Source organism: Spermophilus citellus (assembly GCF_964194105.1).
Source record: "Spermophilus citellus genome assembly, chromosome: 1".
Taxonomy (NCBI): domain Eukaryota; kingdom Metazoa; phylum Chordata; class Mammalia; order Rodentia; family Sciuridae; genus Spermophilus; species Spermophilus citellus.
The window spans coordinates 192,288,003-192,314,031 of NC_138182.1; the positions used below are offsets into that span (position 1 = coordinate 192,288,003).

The following is a 26,029-nucleotide window of genomic DNA, read 5'->3' on the forward strand; positions in this document are numbered from 1 at the left end:
CCTCATTGTAAAAAAAAAGCTGGAAGATTAAGGTACATTTGGAAATAAAATTTCAACTTATATATGCTAACAATTACTTTATACCTTGTTTGTAAGCATTTATATTTCTCTAGTGGACAAAAATCAATGTTTGGTTATAAATTGAATTTTGAGCTCTGAAGGATAAATTATATATTAACACATTAAAGAATAATACGTTTAATGCAGTGTAGTTTCAGCCACTTAAAACATGTTTTTTTCAAATGTTGATTTTTAATTAAATACTAATTATAAGAACTTAAAGTAAAAGCCTAAATTGATGAGTAAAATGATATTGGAAACCTTAAAAACAACAACAACAACAAAAAACCACAGAGGCCGAAATAAGTGAGGTGCCAGAATTTGGTTTATTGGCTCATCTAGTGCCAAAGGTCCAATGGCACTATCTTTCCAAGGAATTGAGAGTCCCTCTGCTCCTGCATTTCTTTTGTCACAGGTTCCTCTTGGCCTCTGCTGGAAGCCACAGCAGAAATGGGAGGTGGGGTAGGGTTGGAGCTGGGCTCTGACAGGGGTCTGCTTGGCCTAAGAATGGGACCCTGGGGCAAAGAAGGACCCAGTGGGAAGAGGAAGGAGCCAGCTCAGCGGGGCTTCTGCAGTGACTGGGGTCTAGGAAGTCAGGACAGGAGTGAGTGAGGCAAAAAGGATCAAGGATAGAGGGGGAGCAGAGAGGTCCCTTAGAGCCCCATCCTGACCTGGGCTGGGATCCTCTGAGGCTCAGAGACTAGCAGGGAGAGTGAAGAGGGGGAAAGACCAGGGCTGAGAGTGGAAGGAGGTGAGCACTGGAGGGAGAGTCCTTCACCCAAACTGGCCCCAGCTCTAGACCCAGTAAAAAAACACTCAACACTCACACACCGAACCCCACCCTCTTTTTTCAGGGGGGACATGTAGCACACAGCCTTACCAGATGCAGCTCTGATCAGGGCATCTCAGTCATTTAAATTCACACAAAACTCATGTCCTTCACTCAAAAGCTGTGTCTAGAAGCCCCATCCAGGTCCCTCAAGGCCTCTCCTATTTGCTCCCTTTCTCCCAGTGCCTTCAGGCCCTTCCTTGGTACATCTGGCTGTGACTGTCCCTAACCCTCATCCTGGGGAGAACAGGGGGGCATGTCAGGGCCTCAAAGAAGGGGATGGCCATGGTCTTCAGCAAGGCACTGGGTGGGCAGGGCAGGACTGGAGTGGGGAGAAGAGCAGTGTGGGCTGAGGAGCCCTCCCCTCCTTGGGAGCTTAGTGCTCAGCTCTGGGGCCGCCTCTACCCACAACCCGCACAGCTGGGCCTCTCTCCTCTCTTCCAAGCCCCCTCCAGAGGAGTGGCCACCGGGTAGGTCTCAGGAACGAGTATCTATCTGAGGGAGCCCCAGAGCCTGAGACACCTAAGCTGGTGGCACAGTATAGAGCAGGGGCTAGGGCTGTGGCCCTTCCTTGGGCTCCCTCTTTGCTCTGCAGCATGGGGGCATGGGGCCTCAAGCTGAGTCACCCCCGCCAGAGCTCTTCTTCTTAGGCCTGGTCTTTAGTGTCTTGGAAGCCAGTGGCTGTGGAGTGTAGAAGAAGACAGGACTCAGACCAGTGCTACCACCCCTTCTCCACTTCCTCAAGCTCGGCCCACGCTCTCACCTCAGTTTTGGGCACTTTTTTGATGGATTTGACCCTCTTGGGCGCCTTGTCTCCCATGTCATCCTCTGAGGTCTCTGTCCGGGGATCTGTCTGGTTTGTGCTAGACCTTATACTCAGGGCAGCGTCATCAGCTGGTTGGTGGGGAGGAAAGGAGAACAAAGGTCCAGGGTCTCCCACCTGGCTTCCTCTACCCTGTTCCTCCCCCATGGCCCTGACCCCTGCCTGTACCTAAGTCCTCAATGGTGTCTAGAAGGCCACCAGGGGCAGTTCGGAGACGGCCATCAGTTCCCTGCAGAGGCAGTGCATCCTCGTCTCGGATCAGCGTCAGGTCCTGCATGCTGAAGCTCCGGAGCTTCTCTGACAGCACCCCCTGGCCCTAGGGTCACCACCACACACCAAGACAGCAGGGGTGTGGGGGTGGGTTTGAGACAAAGGTCACCATGGTTCTGGCAGCAGCTCCTGGGCTCAGTGCTTTCCCCGCACTGTCCTTACCCAGGCTCACTGAGAGGCCGGGTCATACTTTCCCTGTGGTCAGCTGAGGAAACTGTGGCTGGACAGCAGAAGTGACTTGGCTGGACACAGAACTAGGACTGGTAGCCCAAGCTGCTCAAGACCAAAGTCTCTATGGCCCTGAGGATAGGGTGGATGCCAAGGGACTGGCCAGGAGCAGGAGACAAACAAGGTGGGGGTCCTTGAAGTCTGGGCCCACCCCATCTCACCTTGGCAGCAGCTGTGACAGCGGCATTGGCAGCCAGGTTCAGGCCTCTCTTGCCCACTCTCATCATGGTCTCGTAGCTCTTGTCCCGGGCCTGTGTGATGTACTCATCGATCTCCTGAGAGATTTGAAGGGAAGGAGGAAGAGGTCAGGGGTGGGTACTGCTGTGGAGGCCCTGCTCTTTGCTCACTCCAGGAGGCTGGGGCATTGCCAGGTCACTTTAGGTTCTGGAGACCCAAAGGGAGGGCCAGGAATGTATGGCACAGGGTTGTGTGGCTGCAGGTGCAGGGCTGCCTTGGCTTGGGGAGGCTGGGAAGCAAGCTGAATGGGGCCAAACCTTCTCCTTGTTGGACAGTGTTGGGTGCACAAACTTGCGGTAGAGTACGCTGGAGCCCTTGGTGTAAGGGGACAGAAGCCATATCACAAAGGCAATCTTGAGCTCAAAGTAGAAGGGGAACCTGGGGGGACAGAGGCAAGTATAAAGAATGGGGCAGGGTGTCAGGGGGTATGCTAGGCTCAGCAGCAGTGATCTCTGCTTAACCCTGGAAGTCTCCCACCCCTTAGTGCACTGGAGTTCTCATGAGGCTCCCAAGGGGATTAGGAGACTCAGCTGAGAGTTCACAAAAAAATGGTAAGATGTGATTTCAGAAGAAATTTACCCAGCAATGGCTCTCCTTGCTCTCTTCTCTCTTCAAGTCCTGCCCTCTCATTCCTATAGAAGACCCCTATTTTTCTGCCCTGGAGTCAAGATCAAGGCAGACTCCCTAACCTTTCAGGTTAATGTCTGTTCCTCACCCGCTTCTCTTCCTGCCCCTTCTATGAAGAGAGCTGGGATGGGTTCTGAATCCCAGTATTTGCCGCTGTGATACACATAGACACATACTCACACCTATATATATTCTTTCTTTCTTTTAGTACTGGGGATTGAATTCAGAGGTGGTCTACCACTGAGCTACATCCTTACCCCTTTTTATTTTGAGACAGGGTCTCACAAAGTTGACGAGGCTGGTCTTGAATTTGTGACACTCCTGCTTCAGCCTTCTGAGTCATTGGGAGTACAGGTGTGCACCACCATGACCATCCTCAATTTTCTCAATTAAAAATTTTTTTTCCCTTAGGTTAGGAGCAGTGGTGTATGCCTGTAATCCCAGTGGCTTGGGAGCTTAAGACAGGAGGATTGCAAGTCAAATTTAAGACCAGCCTCAGCAACTTAGTAAGACCCTAAGCAACTTAGCAAGACCTTGTCTCATTAAAAAAAAAGGGGGGGGGTGCTGGGGCTAAGTGGATAACTGTTCCTGGGTTCAATCCCTGGTACAAAACAAAAACAAAACAAACAAACAAACAAACAAAAACACTCCAAGGCTCAAATGATCCTCTTGCCGCAGCCTCCCAAGTAGCTTAGACTACAGGCAGACACACCCAGCACCCCTCACTCTTAAGGACTGTTTTCCATTTCCCCCACTGCCAAACTTTTTCAAGAAGACTCCAGTGTCCTCACAAAGCCCTCATTAAAGCCCTCTCCTTCCCTGTGTCAAAAGGATCTAGACTTACCACTATCCTCAGTCTTGAAGACATATCTTGTGTAATTACCAATTTCTATTAATATTATTGTTCTCAAAAAACCAGGGGCTTATCTATAAATGCTATGGTCTTTCTGTCTCCCACCCCTAGGCAAAACTCTCTTGACTTGCAGAGTACTGTTTTATTAGTTCTCCTTTCCAAGAGGCATTTGCTCATTCAGCAGATATTTTTGAGCTCCTGCTGTGACTATGCAGATGATTCAGACATATTCCCTGTTCTCAACTGCACACAGTCTAGAATTACCTGGGAAATGGTTGGAAATACAAGCATCCCATGTCTATAGGGTTGGATCCCATGTCTATTTCACAAATAAGGAAGCCAAGGCTTAGAGAGTGATTTGCCTATTCACAGTAAGTATAACAGAAGTAAGGTTCCTAAATTCCACTACGGCTTTGGCTGCCCCCAGAAAGAAATGTGGGGGTTATGTTCCCCCCCCCCCAGTAGTGGGGATTGAACCCAGGGGCACTCCACCACTGAGGTACATCCCTAGTATTTTTATTTTTTGTTTGAGACAGCGCTTCACTTAGTTTCCCAGATTGGCCTTGAACTTTAATTCTCCTGCCTCATCCTCCCAATCACTAGGATTACAGATGTATGCCACCATGCCCATCTATTTGCTCTTATTCTGCTGATCAAGTCAGACAAGGAGTGAAATATTAAAGACCCCAAGAGACTGTCAGGAGTTGGGGGGACTCCGCTGTGGGGGTCCAATCTTCTGTCTGTCTGATGAGAGAAAGAAAGAGGCCTGGGCCCTAAGATGCAGAGAGGGATGCTGGACCTCACCAGGAGAGTACAATGTCCGTCAGCGTCTCAGCTGTAGTGAAGAAGGCAAACACGATCCAGTACATCATCCATTTCACCTGAGGGGACAGAGGGCAGCATTTGCTGGGGTTGAGGGCTAAGGGGTCAGGGACACCTAGGACGCCCCCATCTACAGACTCCTCACACCAGGGCTGTGGGAAGGAACACCCAGGAACCCAAATTTGTGGGCCACGCCAAGGCTGGGCAAAAGGAACACCCAGGAACCTCCTTTATCCGGGGCCTTGTTAATGGCCAACAGTGCTGACACAAAGTCACCTCCATTTGTAATATGACCCATTACCCTTTCCTATCTCTACAGTGTGGGTCGGATAGGGGGTTTAGGTCATCCACTCACATATTCCTTCACGTTTTTGGTCTTCACGGCCTTGTAGGAAGAATAGGCTGGGTACAAGGTGCCAAAGATGAGCCTAGGGAGGCAGGTATAGTTACTGGGCCCCTCTCCCTCCCAGCTCTGCATTGGCCCCTGGGTAGGTAAGGGGGAAAGGGTGGAGTCTGGTCAGGGGTTAGGGTCAAAGCTGTCAAGACTCAGGAGATACATAAGCATGGGGGATTCAGCCAGCAAGGGAGATGCCCCTCCCATCCACTGTTCATTTCCTCTTTTGCCCTGGAGGCCCACAAAGACCCAGGAGCCATAGTGTCGAATGTGGTCCCTTTAGTCATGATCCTTGGTTATGGACAAGCATGTCATGAGGAGTGGGGGAGTCCAGTCACTGCCATGGAGCTATCTTCCCTCCTTCTGGGCTTCATGCTATTCAACCTATCAGTCCTTACCTTCTACTTCCCTGTTTCAGAGCCAGGCTGGGTAGGACCAGCTTGGCAAAAGAACCTGACACCACCTAACATGATACTCAACCTGGCAGTTAGAGGCACTATTGTGGCCCTGGAGACCAGAGGGCACAGGGTCAGGAGGCCCTGGGAGAAGCAAAGACATTTATCCCCCATGTCAATTCCTCCAAGATTAGGCTTAGGGAAGAGCCCTGGGCTCAAGGCCTTGGCTGATGATTCCATTACAGGCCACAGACAGGACACAGGTTAGTTAGGAAGAAGAGCAATGCCTCTTGGGGGCTCCTCCAGGCCACAGAGAAGCAGCTACCCTGAAGCCCACAGAGAAGTAATAAGGCCTGTAGATTCCCTCTGGTTTGGAATGGGGAAAAGGAATGGGTAAGAGGAAACAAGCACATACATGACAGCATTGAATGAGAAGCCAGTAGGGTGGGGCTGCAGGGATGTCAGTCCCCATGGTGGAGGCTGAGTAGCAGGGTCCTGAGCTAGGACAGGGGTTGGCTGAGGCCCACAAGGAGCTTCCCTGACAACTTGTGGGGGTTGCCTGATGGAGGCAGATTACTTCCAAACCAGCCTTTGCAGATGGGATGTGGAGTAGAATCCTCAAGGACAAAATTTGGGATTGTGTGGGTTCCCTTTGGAGTTTAGGGGAGGTGCTAGGGACCTCGCTTCACAATGTGGCTGGCGGGTGAATGAAGGCCTACAAACATCCTTCCCGCAGTGGTTTTCACAACCCCAGGCTGAACACACGCCTCCTTTCCCAGTTACCTCCTACACTTTGTCCTCCAAGCATCTCTGCTTCCCCTCACCCAGTCTTCCTTCCTGGGGCCTTTGGGGCAGGTATCCTCATCCTCAGTCTCCAGGCAGTGAAAGCCGGAGGAGGGCGGGAGCCCTCTGGGAGGCCCAGGGAAACGGCCATGGCTCCTGAGCTATGGAATGATGAGGCCCTGCCTCGCTCCCCACTCTGTCCTACTCTCCTCTTCACCCAGGGAGAGGAGGCCTGGTTGGAGGGGTTTTTCCAGCCCAGATCTGGAGGTGGAAAAGAAACGTGCCCACCTCCCCTTACAAATCAGCCGCTGCTTAGCCCCTAGGATGGGGGAGGGCACAGGAGCAGGGCAATTAAAAATAAAAAAAGGTTATGAAAAAATAATGTGGGTGAGGTCCCTGGAATTCAGGCCTGCTAACTCCCCTAGTGTCCCCTTTCCAGTCCTGGGTCCTACATCTCTGGGGACCCCAAACAGAAACGATGTGCCTTTAGGTGACTGTTGCATCAAGCCCTGGGATAGTCCATTCCGGGGATTTAATATCCCCGCCCTCCATCACTGGCCCCCACAGCCCCCAACCCGGGCGCGCCCAGCCGCCGCCTCCGCACTCACACCACCAGGCGAGAGATGATCCAGGACACCATGGCTGGGCCGGGCGCTGTGTGGGGCGGGGACCCGGCCCGGGTCGAGGATGCAGCTGTCTGAGGCCGAGCGGCCGCAGCAGCAGGAGCTGCAGTAGCAGCAGCAGCCGCCGCGGGGGCAGCGGAGCTCCGAGCTGCCACTGTTAAAGGGGAGGTCCCTGCCGCAGCGGCGGACCGTGGGCGGTGGCGGCTCTTAAAGGGGAGGCCGCAACAGCGGCGGCGCGCCCCTCTAGCACCTGCTGTGGCTGGGCATGCGCCTTCACCCTCTATGCCTTGCCTCTCTCTTAACCGCTTGTTCACCTTTCTAGGGCCTTGAGACCTGTGGACCCGCTCCTGCAGGCCTTCTTGATTCCAACCTGATAACAAAGTCCTTTCCCTGCCCACATCAGGCTGAAGATTTACTCATAACAAGGAATAACTACTATGATTTGTTGAGTGTTTATTGTGAGGCAGGCCCTGTCCCGAGAGCTTCACATGCACTATTTATCGAATCCTCCAAACACCCTAGAAGTTAAATATATCTTCATTTTTAAGATAATGACATGGAAAGTTTAGGAATATTTAATAAATTGCCAAGGGTCACAAAACCACTGAGTCACACTGCTGAGATATGAACCCAGGCAGTTTACTTCAAACTGACTACATAACCTCACGTGCTGACTAGCGGATGCTCCTTCCCCATTACAGGACGCGTAAAGACATTCACCTGAGCTCCTGAAGTCAGAGACACAACTACACCTGTCCACCCCACGCCTTCTCCACAATCACCAATCTCTAGTTCAAAAAGGCCCTGCCTGAGCTATCTGTTTTCCCAGGTTGTCAGTAAGCTCTGCAGGGGAGATGTGAGCCTTAAATTTCAAACAGGGGCTGGGAGAGGTACCTGGGTCCCAGATCAGTGATGAGTCCAGGGGCTGCAGTTCCACCCCCATCAGTAAGCACTGAGGGCAGTGTATGTCCTAATTCTGAAGACATTTATATCCAGAATGTAGGCTAGCCTGCCTCCTGATTTTCACCAAAGCAGCCAACTTCAATGCACCCCCCAATTGCTCTCCTTTCCTGTTCCATTTTAAAGTTTTGCCATTTCTTTACCCTTCATGTCGAGGTGTAATCCTTCTGTTGACCACAACATGAACCTGTACCCATCCAGACTGAATGGACATGCTGAGTTCTATATTTAAATAGAGTTATGGTCTTATTCAAACTTAGTATCCTTTAACTATGATATATTTCAACCTGGTAATTCCATTCCCCGGCTAAAACGTTCCAGAGAAGCAGCCTCTAATGACCCCTCTTGTTATTCTTTACAACTTCCCCTCTAAAAGGCCTCTACTAATTGGAATGTAGTCTGTCCTTACCAGTCAAGCCACTTTGTTGTTTAATAAACAAACAAAAATAAATCTCAGTTGGGCCATTCTTCCCAGACATTCTGCCCTAGGAAGGTAAGACTCCACTGTTCACAGAGCATAAACTAGGAAAATCCCTCTCTCCATCCACCCTCTAACTCAAGTGGCTCCTTGCCTTTTAGCCCCAAACCACACTGACTTCACCCTGGCACTTTTCCTTTCTCCCAAATGGCAATAAATTCAGGAAGCAAAGAGCAGTAATCAGGTGCAGTGCAATAACAAAAACCTGGAAATGAAAACCCACCTCTAAACCAGCCCTCAATATGGCCTTGACTTTAAAAGGGTTGGTCCAAGGAAGAATTTAGTCCACTCCAAACAGATTTGTTAGATTTTTAATAAGAACATGGAAATCCCAATCAGCCCTTCGACAAAATTAAAATACAGAAAGTGAAATTAAAAGTATTCTACAGTAAATGACTTTTATTTAAAAAAAAAAAGTAATTGTGAACATATAAACAAGCCTGCAGGGCACTACAGTACAGCTGGAAAGAGATACATTTCCCAATGTACCTATGGGCCAATGAATTCCATCATTTTCAAATAAATTTTTAATAAAAACTCCACTGAGTTGGAAAGTTTTGCTGAAAATATTTCAGGACAAAAACCCAAAAAACAAAAACCTTCATGTTGGAAATCAAACTTTCCTTAGCATTTGTAAATGAGGAGTCCCAAGGGAACGCTGGTAATAGGTGAAAATGGTTCCTGGAGTCACCAGTGTGTATATGTGGGGACACACCACAGCTCAGACATGACAAAGTTCTTTCTCAGATGACTGTTCCCTCAAGATAAGACTGAGAGGGGAGAGGGAGAAACTAAAAGAATTCTAAAAAGCCAATTCTTTTAAATTCTGCTTTGGCTAATTTTGTGCTATAATGGGCAACTGATTTCTAAAAATCATATTTCTTCAAAGAGTTTTATCGAAAGGAAGACTAAATGTAATGTGCCTTTCCTCATAATCCAGGAAAACAACTGTGGTATTTCAAAAATTCTAAAAATATCTACTTTCATGAAATAGTAACTATTTCACTACAAACCTATTTTTCACTAAATACACACATTTCCTAATCCTGGAGCCTCCTGGGAAAAGCAGTGGGTTCTCCCTGGGTCCTGTAAGACTCCAGTGTTCATGGGAGAGTGTGGGGAATAGCTGTACCCCATCTCCTGGGGCAGGCCATGTCAGAGGTCATGTGCAGAGACAGTCAGGCTTCCACCAGGCATATTTAAGCAATCACCCCTACTTATACCAGTTACATGATTCCCTCTACCTCCAAACACATCCCCACTTAACGAGGCACAAGAGGAAAAGAAAAGTGTGCCCACATTCCTGGATTCCATGATCTCAAGTCAGAGAATAATGCAGGAAAGCCTAGCGATGTTCAGGCAATCCGGGTTCCCAAAAGGCCACTGGCTGGGGATGTGGCACCCTTGGCTTGGAGTCAGAAACTGTGTGTGTGAACAGTGCGACTTTCCTGTGTCAACCTTCAGTGTTGAGGCAGCGTAGAAAGAGTGGCTGGAGAGTTTGTAATACTGACCACACTGGCTCCAGGTGAAGGGCCTCTGCTCCAGCAGAGAACCCTGTGGTTCCCTGTAAGTGTTGAGTGAAAAGACCTGCTTCACAAGGGAGCTTGGAATTTCTCCGTGCCTAAGACCTTGCCAGTTTGGATTCATGAGCCTTGAGGGTACCAACAGCATCTTTCACTGCATGGTAAATGATGTTCTTCACCTGGAGAGTAATTAGCACTGTCAGTTGAATGCAGCTCCATTTTGTGTTCCACAAACACAAATGTAAAGTTCTACTCTGATTCTAAGCCAACTGGTGAAGAAATGACTGCATGCTTCCTAAATCACTCCCCACCAGGATTTATAAATTGTGCACAATGTAAGTTCTCCATGTATTCATTTTCCTTGCAGTACCAGGGACTGAACACCCTGTAGCTACCCTCTGCCCTTTCTATTTTGAGACAGTCTTTCGAGGCTAGCCTCCAACTGGTAATCCTAACTCAGCCTCCCAAATCACCAGGATTATAGGTGTGTGCCACCAAAGCCAGCTATAGGTCTGTATTTAAGAAAGAATGATACAGTCACTTGAAAGGCTATACAATCATCATTATCTATGTGCTGGGTACTATTACTAAGTTATTTATATGGATTTTCATTTAATCCTTGCCATAATCCTATGAGGTAGATTAATATCTATTATCATCTCCATTTTATAGGTGAGAAACTGAGGAAATACAGGTTCTAAGGTAAAGAATCTTGCCAAAGTCCTAAAGCTAATAAGGATGCAATGAACAGTGGAAGGGGAAGGGGGAAAATAACTTATAATGCTGTTTAGTTTTGTACTATTGGTATGTTGAATTTTTTTTTTTGTACTGGGGATTGAACCTAGGGTGCTTAACCACTGAGCCACATTCCCAGCCCTTTTTTGTATTTTACTTGGAGACAGGATCTCACTGAGTTGCTTAGCGCCTTGGCATTGCTGAGGCTGGCTTTGAACTCATGACCCTCCTATCTCAGACTCCTGAGCCACGGGGATACAGGCATGCGCCACCAAGCCTGGCTCCTTTATATCTATTTTTCTTAGTTGTAGTTGGACAACACCTTTATTTTATTTATTTATTTATTTATTTATTTTTATGTGGTGCTGAGGATCGAACTCAGCACCTCCCATGTGCTACGGTGAGCATTCTACCGCTGAGTCAAAATCCCAATCCTATATGTATTTTTTAATTTGTCTAAAAGGAACAAGTGTTACATGTGAAGTTGGAAGACACAATTAAAAAGTTATTAAAATAAAGCAAAAAGGCAAGCACAATAGTACATGCCTGAAATCCCAGAGGCTGAGGCAGGAGGATTTCAAATTCAAAGCCAGCCTCAACAACTTAGTAAGGCCCTAAGCAACTCAGTGAGAGAGACCATGTCTCTAAATAAAATATAAAAAAGGGCTGTGTTGTTGTTTGTTGTTGTTCAGTGATTAAACACCAATGGGTTCAATCCCCAGTACCAAAAATAAAAAAAGGAAGCAAGCAAGCAAGCAAACAGGCTAAAGACAGTTTTTTTTTTTTTTTTTGGGGGGGGATAGGGATACCAGGGATTGAATTCAGGGGCTAAGTGCCTCCCCATTACTGAGGCTGGTTTTGAACTCGTGATCCTCCATCCAGGCTCAGCCCCTCGAGTTGCTGGGATTACAGGTGTGCACCACCTCACCCAGCTTAAAGACAGTTTTTAAAAAAGGAATGATATGATGATTGTGGTTATCTCCTTTTTTTTGGATGGTGTTGGAGATCAAACCCAGGGCCTTGTGCATGTGAGGCAAACACTCTCCCAAGTGAGCTATATCCCTAGCCCCAAGACTGTGGTTATCTCTATTGAGGGAAAATGGAGAAATGGAAAGGGGAAGAATACATTCAACAATGTAACTGCTGTAGGTTGTATACATATATAATATCATTTCATAAAACATAAGGGGCACTTTGTAGTGGGCACACAAATCTCCCTTATGCTAGTCTCTATTAATTTTTTTATTACTTCAATAAATATTTACTGAGTACCTACTATGTGCCAGCCATCATGCTAAGGACAGCAGTGAATAAAATAGCAAAGCCAGGTGTGGTGGTGTACACCTGTAATCTCAGCTACTTGGGAGGCTGAGACAGGAGGATAACAAATTTGTGTCTAGCCTGGGCAATTTAGCCAGACCCTATCTCAAAATAAAAATAAGAGCTGGAAATGTAGCTCAGTGGTAGAGCACTTATTACTTAGCATGTGCGAGGCTCTAGGTTCAATGCCTAGTACTGCAAAAACAAACAAAACAGTAAAATTCCTGCCTTCACAGAGCTTAAATAACTTACATTTGAGAAGGAATAGTGACAAACAGATAAAGTATATACCATATATAATGAAAACTACTACAGAAGAAACTGAGACAATAAAAGGGGATTGGAGTGGTGAAGCAGAAATCAATATAAAAAATATAAAAAATAAAGCAAACAGGCGGGCACAATAGTGCCCAACAGGGTCAAGAAAGGCCTTACAGATAAGGTGATATGTTACAAGTAGAGACTGAGGTGATATCTGAAATATGTATGTTTGAATATTTGTATTATATCTATAATACTAATGTGATTATACTTTGTGTAAGAATTTAATGGTTGAAATGTTCCTTGAATTTTTTCCCCTGGTACTAGGGATGGAACCCAGGAGCACACTGCCACTAAGCTACACCCCCAGACCTTTTTAATGTTTTATTTTTAGACAGGGTGTTGTTAAGTTGCCCAGGCTGGCCTCCAATTTGCAATCTTCCTATCTCAGCCTCCTGAATAGCTAGATTACAGGTATGTCCATCACCCAGCTGATGTGTTTCAAATATTGAAAAATGAAAAGCAGATCAAGCTCAGAGTTGAAGGTGATTAACCCTACCAGCAATTAAACAACAACAACACAACAACAACAAAATTTCTTCCAACCTGATTTGTCATCAACCAAAGAAGGCAGAAATGAAACAGGCATAACAGAAGAAGAGGCCAGAAGTGAAAGACGGGGAGAGTGTATATTCAAACTATTAAAACTTCTTCTGCATGGAGAATCCTGTTTCTTTATTCTTTTTGTTCCTAAAGTGAATTAATAATGAAATTGTCCTTAAAATTCGAATCCATTTCAAGACCACAAAAATCCTAATCTGAACATCCAGTTTAATTATACAAGGGGAAAACAATTTTCACCCCTACAAATGCAATTCTCAGGGATAGGAACTGCAATCCCTAGGACAGCTATAAAAATTTGAATCTGCACAGAACTTTGCTATAAGAAACAGTTTTAGGTCTGTATCTCTTCTTTACACTGCCTTAGTGCTGACCAGGGAGGTGTGTCTAAGTCAGTTACCTAAAGTTCAAAACACTATACCTGGGCTGGATTGTGGTTTAGTGGTAGAGTGCTTGCCTACCATGTGTAAAGCACTGGGTTTGATCCTCAGCATCACATAAAAATAAATGAATAAAATAAAGGTATTATGTCCATCTATGACTCCAAAAAAACAAAAACAAAAACAAAAAACAAAGAAACATTATACATTCCAAGGGTAGAGAAACAGGGGCTGTCATGCTGGAAATGAGGTTTTTTTGGGGGGGCATGGGGGAGGTAGTGGGACTGAACTCAGGGGCACTTTACCACTAAGTCTCATCCCCAGCCCTTTTCATATTGAGATAGGATCTCATTAAGTTGCTGAGGGTGGCCTTTTGATCCTCCTGCCTCAGTCTCCCGAGCCACTGGGATTATAGACATGTGGCACCATGCCCAGCTGGAAATGATTAGGTTAAAAGATGATTAGGTTAAGAGCACAACTGAAGAGAACTGAGGACTGATAAGGTGTTTCTGAAAGGAAGACTCCATAGGTCGAGGTGGAATTCCCTGTGTCATTCTTCCTCCTATCAGACAACTAAAGAATACCCTCTGTGTAAGTATGTGAGCGTGTGTTGAAATGACAGTGTGAGGTGAAGGAGAAGTTATTTACCTGCAGTTTATCCTCATGATTTGTATGAGTGTTGGAGAGATGCCTGAATTCCTGAGTCAGGCGGAAACAGTGCTTCACGTGTTCTGGAGATACAAAGTCTTCTGCTACTTTTATGCAACTGTATAGATTGTGAACCTGGGGGCAGTGATAGGGGTGGGGGAGTACAGAGGTAAAACATCAGACATTAGATATCAATAACTCATGGAAAATGTCTATGATAACAAAACATCCACATAATATATCCATTCCCTGCCTTTTTTTTTTTTTTCCTTTTCTTTTTTGGAGACTCTTACGATGCTCAGGCTTGCCTTGAACTCCTGGGCTCAAGTGACCCTCTGACCCCAGCCTCCTGAGCAGCTGGGACCACCACATCTAGTTCTTCATTTTTATAATAAAAATACAGAGACATTGTAAGTGCAAACATATAAATTATAAATAAAAATGTTTGCTGGGTACGATGGTGGTACATGTCTGTAATTACAGATACTCAAGACCAGTGTGGGCAACTTAACAAGAGCCTGTCTCAAAATAAAAAAATAAAAGGTCTGGGGATATACCTTATGGGTAAAGAACCTCTTGGTTTGACCCCCTACTTCCCAAAACAAAAATTTTAAAACAAAGGGGCTAGAGACTCAGTTCAGTAGTAGAGAGCCTGCATAGTATGTGTGCGGCCCTGGGTTTAATCCCCAGCACTGTGGAGGGGTCAGGGGGAGAAAAAGTCAGAAAATTTTGAAATAAGACTTAAAATTACAAGGAATCTTATTTATGAGCTGCTCAGAGCAGATTAAAAAGTGTGTTGACAATACAATTTGCAAATTAACTATCATCAACAGGCATAAAAATACTAATCAAGCCAATTGCATACATCTTTGGACACAAGAGGACAATATATTTTCTAATCTTACTTCCAAAATTAAGTCCTTTTGAAAGAGATTAATCCCACATTATCTGCAATCTCATTGTTGCAGATGAGTTCCTTTACAATTGATTTTGGACAATGCAAGTCTTAACCTCTCCCCGCAATACTGGGGAATAGAATCCAGGGCCTCACAAATGTGAGGCAAGTGCTGAACCACTAAGCTACATCCCCAGTCCTTTATTTTTTGAGTTATTTATTTTGAGACAGGATCTAGCTAAGTTTCTCAGGCTGGCTTAAAACTTTCAATCCTTTTGCCTTAACCTCCTGAGTAGCTGGGATTACCAGGCATGCACCACTGTGCCTGGCAACAATGCTGGTTTTATTTCTGCCACATAAAGTCAAATTTCTCATCATAATCTAACAGCGACCTTTCTTCCAAGCCTCACTTATCTGCCCTACTCCAGACACCCTATATTGCATTCCCTACTACCCACTAGGTATTTGCCTCTTAAAAAAACCTGTAGCAGTCAACCTCTAAAATAATCCTAACCTTCTGGTAGTCACAGCCTTCATACCTTTGTGTGTGTAGTACTCTCATAAATAATAAGATTAGTCTGTGACCAATATAATGGAACAGATCTGTTGTAATCTGTTCCTGTACACTCCTGGGTGGCATTTTACCATATTGATAAACTACAACTGGATTATACATTTACCTACTGATGAATATTAGAGTAATTTCCAATTTTGACAACTCTGAATAAAACTTCTGTGAGTACAGGCATACAAATCTTTTTGTGGGCATATGCTTTCAAAAATTAATACCTAAGGATGCAAATTAACTAACATCAACAGGCATAAAAATACTGATCAAGCCAATTGCATACATATCTTTGGACACAAGAGGACCATATATTTTCTAATCTTACTTCCAAAATTCAGTCCTTTTGAAAGAAAGAATGAATGTTGGCTGTCTATACTACTGCCCATTAATCACCCACTAGCTCTCTGTTATCAGAGGAACTATCACAGTATCATCGTGCTTATGTTCACATACCTATGAAAATAAATAAAATTATAAGGAAGAAAATTAAAAAGCAAAATATGGTGGTATGGTGAAGCAATCAGTTGAATTCTGCCATTTATCTCTCTTGCCAGATTAGAAAGAGAAGCAGACATAAAGAAGCCCATGGAGCTGTAGAGCCCAACCCCAATTTAGAAAATACCTGGTGTGGGGCTCCTGCAGGTATGAAGACAGCATCACCCAGGAACTGCACAATGGCCCAGCCTTGCACACCATATTCCTCATAGAGACGCTTACGGAGAGTCTGGTCCAGGTACCAACTTTGGTCATGAATTGGGTCATGATCGGGGGGATTCTCTTGGCCTTGTTCTTCTCCAACCTGAAGCCATGATCAAAATGCAAAAATAGAAAGATTAATAGTCACTTATTGGGGCTGGGGATGTGGCTCAAGAGGTAACGCGCTCGCCTGGCATGCGTGGGGGGCTGGGTTCAGTACCACATAAAAATAAAATAAAGATGTTATGGCCACCAAAAACTGAAAAATATTAAAAAAATTCTCTGTCTCTTCTCTCTCTCTTTAAAAATCAGTCACTTAGTCATAGTTTTATTTTCTGTGATTCCAGCTATCCACAATCAGTCATGGTCTAAAAATATTAAATGAAAAATTCCAGAAATAGCTGGGTACAGTGGTGTACACCTGTAATCCCAGTGGCTCTGGAAGCTGAGGCAGGAGGACCTCAAGTTCAAAGCCAGTCTCAGCAAAAGTAAGGTCCTAAGCAAGTCAGTGAGAACCTGTCTCTAAACAAAATAAAACAGGGCTGGTAGTCAAGTGCCCCTGAATCTAAGTCCTAGTACCAATCAATCCAGAAATAATTCATAAGTTTTAAATAGTGTGCTGTTATGAGTACTGTGTGATGCAATCCACAGCTCCATGCCACCTTGAACATGAATCATCACTTTGTCCAGAGTATGAATGTTGGCTGTCTATACTACTGCCCATTAATCACCCACTAGCTCTCTGTTTTCAAAGGAACTATCTATCACAGTATCACCATGCTTGTGTTCACATACCCTTATTTTATTTATTTTACCTAATAATCACCCAAAGTTCAAAAGCAGTGATGCTGCAATTCTGATATGGCAGAGAAGCCATAAAGTGAAAAGGTAAAGTACAATTAGATGCCAGGTGTGGTGTTACATGCCTATAATCCCAGCTACCTGAGAAGCCAAGGCTGGAGGATCCCAAGTTACTGGCCAGCCTTAGTAACTTAGAGACAGCCTATCTCAAAATTAAAAAATTAAATATAGTACGTTGTTATACTGTTTTATTTTATGATGAGTTATTGTTAATCTCTTACTGTGCCTTGTTTGTAAATTAAACTTTATCATATGTATGTATGTATAGGCAAAAACGAAAATATATAAAGGGTCTGGTACTATTTGTGGTTTCAAGTGAGGGTCTTTGAATGTTTTCCCTTTGGATAAGGGGAAACTACTGTAAGTACATTTTTTGTTGTTGTTGTTGACACCAGGAATTGAACTCAGGGCCTTGTGCACACTAAACAATACTCTAGTGCTGTGCTTTATCACCACCCTCATTCATTCATTCTTTCTTCCTTCCCTTTTTTTTGAGACAAGATCTGGCTAAATTGCCCAGCCTGGCCTTGTACTTGCCATTCTCCTGTCTCAGCCTCCCAAATAGCTGGGATTTCAGATGTGCATCATTGTGCTGTCATACATAAAAATCAGTAACAAGATAAATCCAACTTGCTACATTAGTGTTTCTGGCAAAGCCCAAAGTTTCTGGTTTACTCTATTCAATATGCTCGAAGTCTGACTCAGATTTTCTGGGTATTCTGATAAGACGTACATGGCCACTAGGTCTTTAATACCTAGGGACTCCACATGAAAAATCTTGGACAGGTTGTCTCAGTCTCTACACTCTTTTTAGTTTATTTGTTTTTTTGGTGCTGGGGATCAAACCCAGGGCCTTTGCATGCAAGGCAAGCACTCTACCAACTGAGTTATATCCGCAGCCCCTCTAGACTCTTAATTTGAGAGTTGGGAGCACATTTCACTAAGAGGCATACCTTTCGAAGCAACTCCCGGATCTTCTCTGCATCCTTGGCTGCATAGATGTGCCATAAAGCGCCTGGCTTCTCTTTTCCATCATGGATCCTTTGCTTCGTCACCTCATCAGCATCCCCCTCATCAATTGTCTTGAGTACCTCTGAAACGAGCAAAATGACAATTTCAATGTAACTAGTCATTTCAGTATTTCTGAGTGAAATACAATGTCCAAATCAAACAAGTTTGGTCTTTTCTCTATCTCTCTGGAGTTATATAGCAAAGAATCAAAACTCATGAGCTGGGCACAGTGGCCATGCCTATAATTCCAGTGACTCTGAAGGTCGACTCAGGAGGATCTCAAGTTTAAGGCCAGTCTCAGCAATTTAGCAAAACACTATCTCAAAAATAAAAAATTAAATTGGACACAGTGGCACATGCCTGTACAATGCCTATAATCCCAATAGCTTGGGAGGCTGAGGCAGGAGGATCGAAAGTTCAAAGCCAGCCTCAGCAATTTAGCGAGGTAAGCAACTTAAAGTGAGACCCTGTCTCTAAAGAAAATACAAAGAAAGGGTAGGGATGTGGTTCAGTGTTTAAGCACCCCTGGGTCAAATCCCTGGTACCAAAACAAACAAACAACAACAAAAAAAAGGACTGGGAATGTAGTTCAGTGGTAAAGTGCCCCTGGGTTCAATCCCCAGCACCAAAAACAGAAAGAGAGATTGGACTTGGAATGTAGCCCAGTGGTAAAGCACCCCTGGGCTTAATCCCCAGTATCCCCTTCCTCCACCAAAAAGAAATAGCAAAATTTGTATTGGTCTAAGCTCCCTACACACAGGGAAAAATAACTCTAAACCTTCTTTACTTAACAGAGACTCAATATTTTTGGTAATCTAGTGTCTTCTTCTGCAGTCCTGGGGAATCATACTCAGAGCCTCATGTACACTAGGTAAACGTTCTCCAGCTGAGTGACATACCCAGCCTGTGGTAGTTTCTTTTTAAAAAAATATTTGTAGGGCTGGGGATGTAGCTCAGTTGGTAGAGTGCCTGCCTCACATGCACAAGGCCTGGGTTCAATCCCCAGCACCAAAAAGAAAAAAAAAAATTATAGACATTTTTTGTTTATTTTTATTTTTTCTGGTGCTGGGGATTGAACCTAGGGACTTGCATATGCTAAGCAAGTGCTCTACCACTGAGCTATCTCCCCAGCCCCTGTGGTAGTTTCTTTAAAAAATGTTTTTTGCTCAAAATGAATAGCTATTTCTTATGTTTAACTTGTGGGTTATTTCCTACTGAAAGTAGGGGGATTCTATATATTTTTGCAAGACCACTTGAAACTCTAGGATTTTGCTGATTTAAGTCCACAAAGCATAAAGCTTCTATGGCAAATTAAGAAGGTTGGCTTCTAATACCTGTCTATTATAAAATCCACAAGAAACCACAACATAATGGAAAGGCCTACAGGTGTGTAGCATCAAATCCAACAACAGAATAAGAAATGCCAAAGTAATAATACTGATTATTCCTAAACCTTGACATTTCAAGTTATTTTTCAAAACTGTTCTCATTTTTCTGAAACTTCCACAAGGAACTCATTTATTTTATTTTATTTTATTTTTTGGCCAAGGATTGAACCCAATGGTGTTTAACCATTGAGTCACATCACCACCACCACCACCACCCCTTTTATTTTTTATTTGAGACCGGGACTCACTAAGTTGCTGAGGCTGGTCTTGAACTTGGAATTCTCCTGCCTCAGCCTCTAGAGCCACTGGGATTACAGGCATGAGCCACCATGCCCAGGCACACACATTAATTTTAACACTGAGATTTGAGCTGATCTCCAAGATGTCCTACCCAACTGGCCCTTAAATATAATGGAGATCACACCCTTTTCAGTTGTCTTGAGATAAACATTTAGGCAGCATAAAATATTGCAAAAGAGGGCAATTACAGCAAAATATCACTTTTATGCTTCACTTTTTTCTTCTTTTTTTTTTGTGATGCTGGGGATTGAATCCAGGATTTTGTGCATGCAAGGCAAGCACTCTACCAACTAAGCTATATCCCTAAGTCCTTATGCTTCAGGTGACCCCTGCTTTAACATCTGTCACTCCAGAGCTGATCTGGCGGATGGGCCAAGTAGATGGGTTTGTCCTTTCTTCATTCCTCATGTGAAGCTACCCCTTGGTCAAAGATACACAAGTAGCACTCTTCTCTGCTAGAACTTCTCTTTCTCTAGCAACATTCACTAGGCACCTACTACATATCAGGCCTGGTAGAAACTTAAGAAAAAGTCACTGGGGAAATAAAGAGAAAGAAAGAAAGAAAGAAAGAAAGAAAGAAAGAAAGAAAGAAAGAAAAAAAAAGCCACTGTTCCTGACTAAGGAGGAAAACACTCAGTTCTACCCGGAGGCCAAGTCTCATCACCTAAAGCAGTTTTTCTAGAAAACATACCTTCATCATGAGCACCCTCCCCGATGGGGATCCCAACATACACCATCACATTAACGGCATCAGACACATCTAAGTGAAGATTTGTTGTGCCAACTCTTCTATCTTCTGCAGTTATCAAGCCTAAAGAGTTAAGGAAAATATGCAAGGTGAAGGGGAAATATTCTGAAGAATCCACAGAGAGCCTAAAACTGAAAATATACTCAAGGACATTCTCAAATGAGTACCACTGGAGAATGAAGTATGTCTGTTCCATTTATCAAGAAATCCCAGGGGCTAGGGGTGTAGTTCAGTGATAGAATACTTTTCTAGCAAGCATGATTCCCTGGATTTGATACCCAGCACCATAAGCAAGCAAGCAAACAAACAAAAAAAATCATTCTTCTCATCTCTCTTATACTGTCTAAGATTAATTTCTAGCATGAGTGATACTACCATAGAATTAATCCACTCCCTGAAAATGGTCCCTCCTTTAAAAGCAAAAGAGGTATGGGCATTAGCTCAACTTACACAGCGATTTAGTTTATTTCTATACTTAACAAAGTAATAGACAGGTGGCATGGTATCTGTTTTTTCATTTTGCAGCTTTGGGATTGGACCCAGGGCCTTGCTAATGTTAGCGAGCTCATGCTCATTACCTTGTTGGCTCATGCTAGGCACACACACTAACAATGAGTCACATCTCCAGCCCTTGGTATTCAGCCTTTTTTGCTGCTATTTTATCAAGTTTTTTTTTTTTTTTTTTAAAGAGAGAGTGAGAGAGGGGAGAGAGAGAGAGAGAGAGAGAGAGAGAGAGAGAGAGAGAGAGAGAGAAAGAGAGAGAATTTTTTTTTTTTTTTTTAATATTTATTTTTTAGTTCTCGGCGGACACAACATCTTTGTTGGTATGTGGTGCTGAGGATTGAACCCGGGTCGCACGCATGCCAGGCGAGCGCGCTACCGCTTGAGCCACATCCCCAGCCCCAAGTTTTTTTTTTTTAAATATTTATTTCTTTTAGTTGTAGCTTTGTTTTTCTTTATTTATTTTTATGTGGTGCTGAGGATCGAACCCAGGGCCTCGCACATGCTAGGTGAACGCTCTACCGCTGTGCCACAACCTCAGAGCCTTATCAAAACTAAGAATATGTCTCCTTGAGTACAATTTTTGAGAGGAAATGATCTAATTCCTGGGAACATATAGCTTATAGACTAGGCCCACATACATTTTACACAAATCAGTTTGACAAAGCAAACATATTAAAAACCATCCTGGATACCTTAACTTCTGTAGTACCTGTCACTTGCCCTCAATCACCTTTACTCATGACCCTGACCAAAGATCTTCTGTAAGTGAAATGAGCAATCCCCCAAAGGGGCAATTCTGGCCTCTCCCTCATACCATAGGCGTTGTACATCTTGGGTCCCAGATCAGGCCTTACAAAGTAGCTGGGTAGCCTAGAGGCCAGATTGAGCCTGCCATCTCGTTTGGTATATTCCGGCAGAGGAAGGTTCTCCATCAGATCTTCAAACCTACAAAACAGTAGGATAGAAAACTTAGCTATTATAGGGCAAGAAAGCAAAGAGGCAAAATTCACTTCTCTGGGATTATGTAATTATTCTGTGATGGCTTTGGCCAGGCACAAATCTCAGAAGATGGCCCAGACATCAACTAACCTTGTTGGCATCATGTCCCGAAAATCTTCCCCAGGAGGCCAGTCCTTGAGTTTGAGCACCATTGGCTGCCCATCTTCTGATCTTAGTCGTTCTAGAAGAGAGACAGTATTCTCACAAACATCTGTGGGGTTGGTTACTCCCCAAATTTTTCCAGTGACTATGTATGAGATAAAAGTTCTTATTTCAGATTTATAAACCTAGCCCACATAATGGACTAGATTAGGTGGGCTTTGTTTTCCTACCCACTTGCCATGTTTCTCCATTTTATAAGATTATATCTGGTTTCCTCTGAGTAAAAATGTTCCACATTCCCTATGGTTTTACAGGCTAAAGCCTGGACTATTTTGGGAAGCCATAGGATTGCCATGCAAGCTAAATGTTTAGCACCAGACAGAAAGTTCCTTCCACCAAGAGGATATGATCTGTTATTGCAGGGAAAGAGCTGGAATATAGATGCTTCCCACTCTGCCATTAGTCAACTAGATATCAATGCTACTTACTGCATATTATCTCAAAGCCATCCCAGAAATCCCGAACTTTCACATCAGAAATTATAGCACAGTTCCTGCAGTTCACCAAATCCACATCCTGGTCTCCAAATTCCTGGCTAAAGGCTTCTGGCTTCCAGAGTTCAGACTTGAGCTTTTTATGTACTCCTGAAACCAGTACTGGCTGTGGAAACAAAAATATAATCAGGGCCATTTAGGAAATACTGTTAATTCCATGGCTAAAGGACTGAACAGGAGGGTTTCCTAGGGAGAGCTCTTCTCCACAAAACTATTGTTCTTTTACACTTTTAAGATTTATGGATTTTTAAAAAATATTTATTTTTTAGTTGTAGTTGGACACAGTACCTTTATTTTATTTATTTATTTTTATGTGGTGCTGAGGATTGAACCCAGGGCCTCGCACCTGTTAGGCAAGCCCTCTACCACTGAGCCACAATCCCAGCCCAGATTTATGGATTTTAACACTTCAGCTAAAGTGAATGGAAACTGCTTCTACTTCATTATTCTATTGGATTCTTACTCTGGGAGGCATGCCACAGAAATACTTCTGTTGCTCTGGTATCTACCACTATTTTGAGGTAAGCAAACAAATTCAACACTTCCTCAAATGGTAAGTGAAAAACTACCTAGATAAATCCATAATCTCTTCCTTCCTTAAGCAGCTGCTAAAGTATAAAAATCACAATTGTTATTGCATCAGTTTATGGGACACCTTCAAACACAGACCTAGAAAAGTACTACCCTTTTCTACCCATTCCTTCACCCTAATAACACATTTAAGGATTCTCCTCCTGAGGTATTGTCAGTTCCAGTTTAACACCTTACAGTAATTTCAGCTGCCCTTTTAAGAACACAGAGTTGTACAGCTTAGAAATAAAATGATACTTGATTGTACTTTTTCCTTTAGAAATTCTTTCATTTTAAAAATCTAAGATACTTAAAAGGACCAAGGAAAATCAACAATACACTTATTATGTCTAAATCTCTCTGGCAAAAGATCTCCCACAGAAGCCTAGAATTATCCTGATAGCTATGCCAGGCAGGCAGAAGCTTTATTTTTACTTACCTGGCCTTGCTTCCAACACTCTCGAAAAATCTTCCAATTGTTTTTGTTGCTGGGATCATGGAGACACAGAAGCCTTCCATCACAGAGCCAGGAGTGTGAAGTATGGGGGTCTAGCACATTTAACCCCATCACCATCTCCTTCACTTCCTTTTGGGTATCAGTCAAGTTGCAGGCCCGCTTTGAAGCATCTGAGGTTTTCTTATTTTCTACCACTGAGGCAATGATGTGGTCAAGAAAGTTGGGTAGACTGGCCTTACTTTTTACTCCCTGCCAGACACAGGTAAGCTTGACTGAGATGCCATAAGAAAAGCATTCAAAAAAAACCATATCACAGTTGCCATTTCTAAGTTCTTACCTATCTGATTAAATTCCACAAAAGTTATCAGAATATCTTATACAATTGGAGGAGGAACAAAAAGTTGATATTTTTAGTACCTTAAATTCCTTTATCTTTGATATTTATCTTGCATTTATGAAAAAAAAGTATAAAAAGAACCCTTTGCTTCAAGAGACTTGAGACCTAAGAAATACCTATGGTATGTAGATTGCAGAGTTCACAAAATGATATAACTGATTGAAAAAGATCATTTAACTTGGGGGGGGGAGAGTTCCAAATTTTTTTCTGGCCAGCGGAGATATTTCACCTAAGTAACTGAAGAGAATTATCATGCATCTCTCATCTATCTCAGCTGATAGCAAAGCGTAAGCCCACAGATGAAAGTGACATTTCTAACATCACAGAATGAAAGGGGGTGTAAATTTTGTAATATTGATAATCCTATTGCTGAAATATCACTAATCATAATCTCTATCTAAGGCATGTAACCATATAATATTCTGGAAAAAAATGTGAAATTAAGGGGCCGTGGTTGTGGCTCAGTACTACAGCACTTGCCTTGCACATGTGAGGCAATGGGTTCGATCCTCAGCACCACATACAAATAAATAAATAAAGGTACTGTGTTCATCTACAACTAAAAAATATTTTTTAAAAAATTTTAGGGCTGGGGATGTGGCTCAAGCGGTAGCACGCTTGCCTAGCATGCGTGCGGCCCGGGTTCGATCCTCAGCACCACATACAAACAAAGATGTTGTGTCCACCGAAAACTAAAAAATAAATATTAAAATTCTCTCTCTCTCTCTTAAAAAAAAAAAGAAAAGAAAAAAAAATTTAAAAATAAAAAAACTGAGAATATGAACAAATACAAATAAAATAGAGTAATTTTTGCCAGGCATGATGGCCCAGGCCTGTGATCCCAGTGATTCAGGAGGCGAATGCAGGAGGATCTTAAGATAAGAGGATAGCCTGGGCAACTTAGAGAGATCTGTCTAAAATGAAAAAAATTTTAAAGGGGCTGGGGTTGTGGCTCAAGTAGTGGAGTGCTCGCCTAGAATGTGTGAGGCACTGGTTAGATCCTCAGCACCACATAAAAATCAAATAAAGATATTGTATCCACCTAAAACTAAAAAATAAATATTAAAAAAATTTTTTTAAAAAGATAGTTCAGTGAGCTGGGGATGTGGCTCAAGCCATACCGCGCTCGCCTGGAATGCGAGGGGCGCTGGGTTGGATCCTCAGCACCACATAAAAATAAAATAACTCAAAAAAAAAAAAAAAAAAAAAAAAAAAAAAGGACTGGGTCTAATCCCTAACAGGGGTTAGGAGGAGTAACTGATTTTTTTTTTTTTAAATTAGAGAGAAAGAGAGAGAGAATTTTTTTAATATTTATTTTTCAGTTTTCGGTGGATACAACATCTTTATTTTATTTTTATGTGGTGCTGAGGATCGAACCCAGCGCCCTGCGCATGCCAGGCGAGCGTGTTACCGCTTGAGCCATATCCCCAGCCTCCTTTTTTTTTTAAGTTACTTTTGCAGAAGAGAAGCAACCCAATTGTATAGGCTCAATCACTTGCAGTTCATCAAATTTCAGGCATTAATCATAACATAGAATGAGAAACATATTTATATACTTGTTTGAAATGACCTGCAAGACATATAAAGTGAGAGAGAGAAAAGCAAGTTGTAGAACATTTATGTAAATGGGGGGGACGGCATATATGACAATATTTCTGAAATGACACTCAAGAAGAGAAAGGTTACCTCTAGAAAGGGAAATGGGTGGCCTTATCACTATAACTCTTCTGTATTTTTCAACTTTTTATATCTTGTGAATTCATTTATTCAATGTTAACTAAACATGGCTATGGATCAAATACTGTGGAACTAGGAATATACTGGTGAATAAAACAATCAAAAGTGCTTTTAGGAAAGGCAAAAGACAGACAATAAATAAAACATAGCTAGTAAGATGGTAGTTAGTGGTATGAAAACAAGCAGAGAACATAGTTATGAGTGGAGTATGGGACTGTGATAAACTTTTTTTGGCGGGCGGGGGGCGGTTTAGTGCTGGGTATTTTTTTTTTTTTTGGTACTGGGGGTTGAATTTAGGGGTACTCAACCATCAAGTCACATCCCCAGTCCTATTTTCGTATTTTATTTAGAGACAGGGTCTCACTGAGTTGC

The 26,029-nt window shown here is 43.4% G+C and overlaps 2 protein-coding genes across 4 annotated transcripts in view; both read right to left on the reverse strand.

The window, feature by feature from the left end:
• Positions 1–381: 381 nt before the first annotated feature.
• Positions 382–8,566, reverse strand: REEP2 (receptor accessory protein 2). Of its 2 annotated transcripts, XM_081309630.1 has the most exons (8): positions 6,930–8,566; positions 5,105–5,177; positions 4,732–4,808; positions 2,705–2,825; positions 2,372–2,485; positions 1,881–2,028; positions 1,653–1,783; positions 382–1,570 (listed from the first exon to the last, which is right to left on the reverse strand). In XM_081309630.1, the coding sequence occupies exons 1-8, from the start codon at positions 6,959–6,961 to the stop codon at positions 1,502–1,504; spliced, it is 765 nt and encodes a 254-aa protein (XP_081165756.1). In that variant the 5' UTR covers positions 6,962–8,566; the 3' UTR covers positions 382–1,501. The 2 variants fall into 2 exon arrangements, with proteins under 2 accessions (XP_081165756.1, XP_081165755.1); XM_081309629.1 differs by lacking the exon at positions 6,930–8,566 and having other exon boundaries at positions 5,105–6,910.
• Positions 8,567–8,679: 113 nt separating this feature from the next.
• The window catches only part of KDM3B (lysine demethylase 3B), a 78,646-nt gene continuing 61,296 nt past the window's right edge, over positions 8,680–26,029 (reverse strand). For both annotated transcript variants that reach the window (XM_081309386.1, XM_081309385.1), the window contains 9 exons: positions 23,506–23,772; positions 22,431–22,602; positions 21,931–22,021; positions 21,656–21,786; positions 20,281–20,400; positions 17,844–17,983; positions 15,956–16,132; positions 13,871–14,005; positions 8,680–10,084 (listed from right to left, as the gene is read on the reverse strand). In XM_081309386.1, coding sequence (XP_081165512.1) covers positions 10,004–10,084; positions 13,871–14,005; positions 15,956–16,132; positions 17,844–17,983; positions 20,281–20,400; positions 21,656–21,786; positions 21,931–22,021; positions 22,431–22,602; positions 23,506–23,772 — 1,314 coding nt within the window. In that variant the 3' untranslated portion in view covers positions 8,680–10,003. The remainder of the gene's footprint in view (positions 10,085–13,870; positions 14,006–15,955; positions 16,133–17,843; positions 17,984–20,280; positions 20,401–21,655; positions 21,787–21,930; positions 22,022–22,430; positions 22,603–23,505; positions 23,773–26,029) is intronic.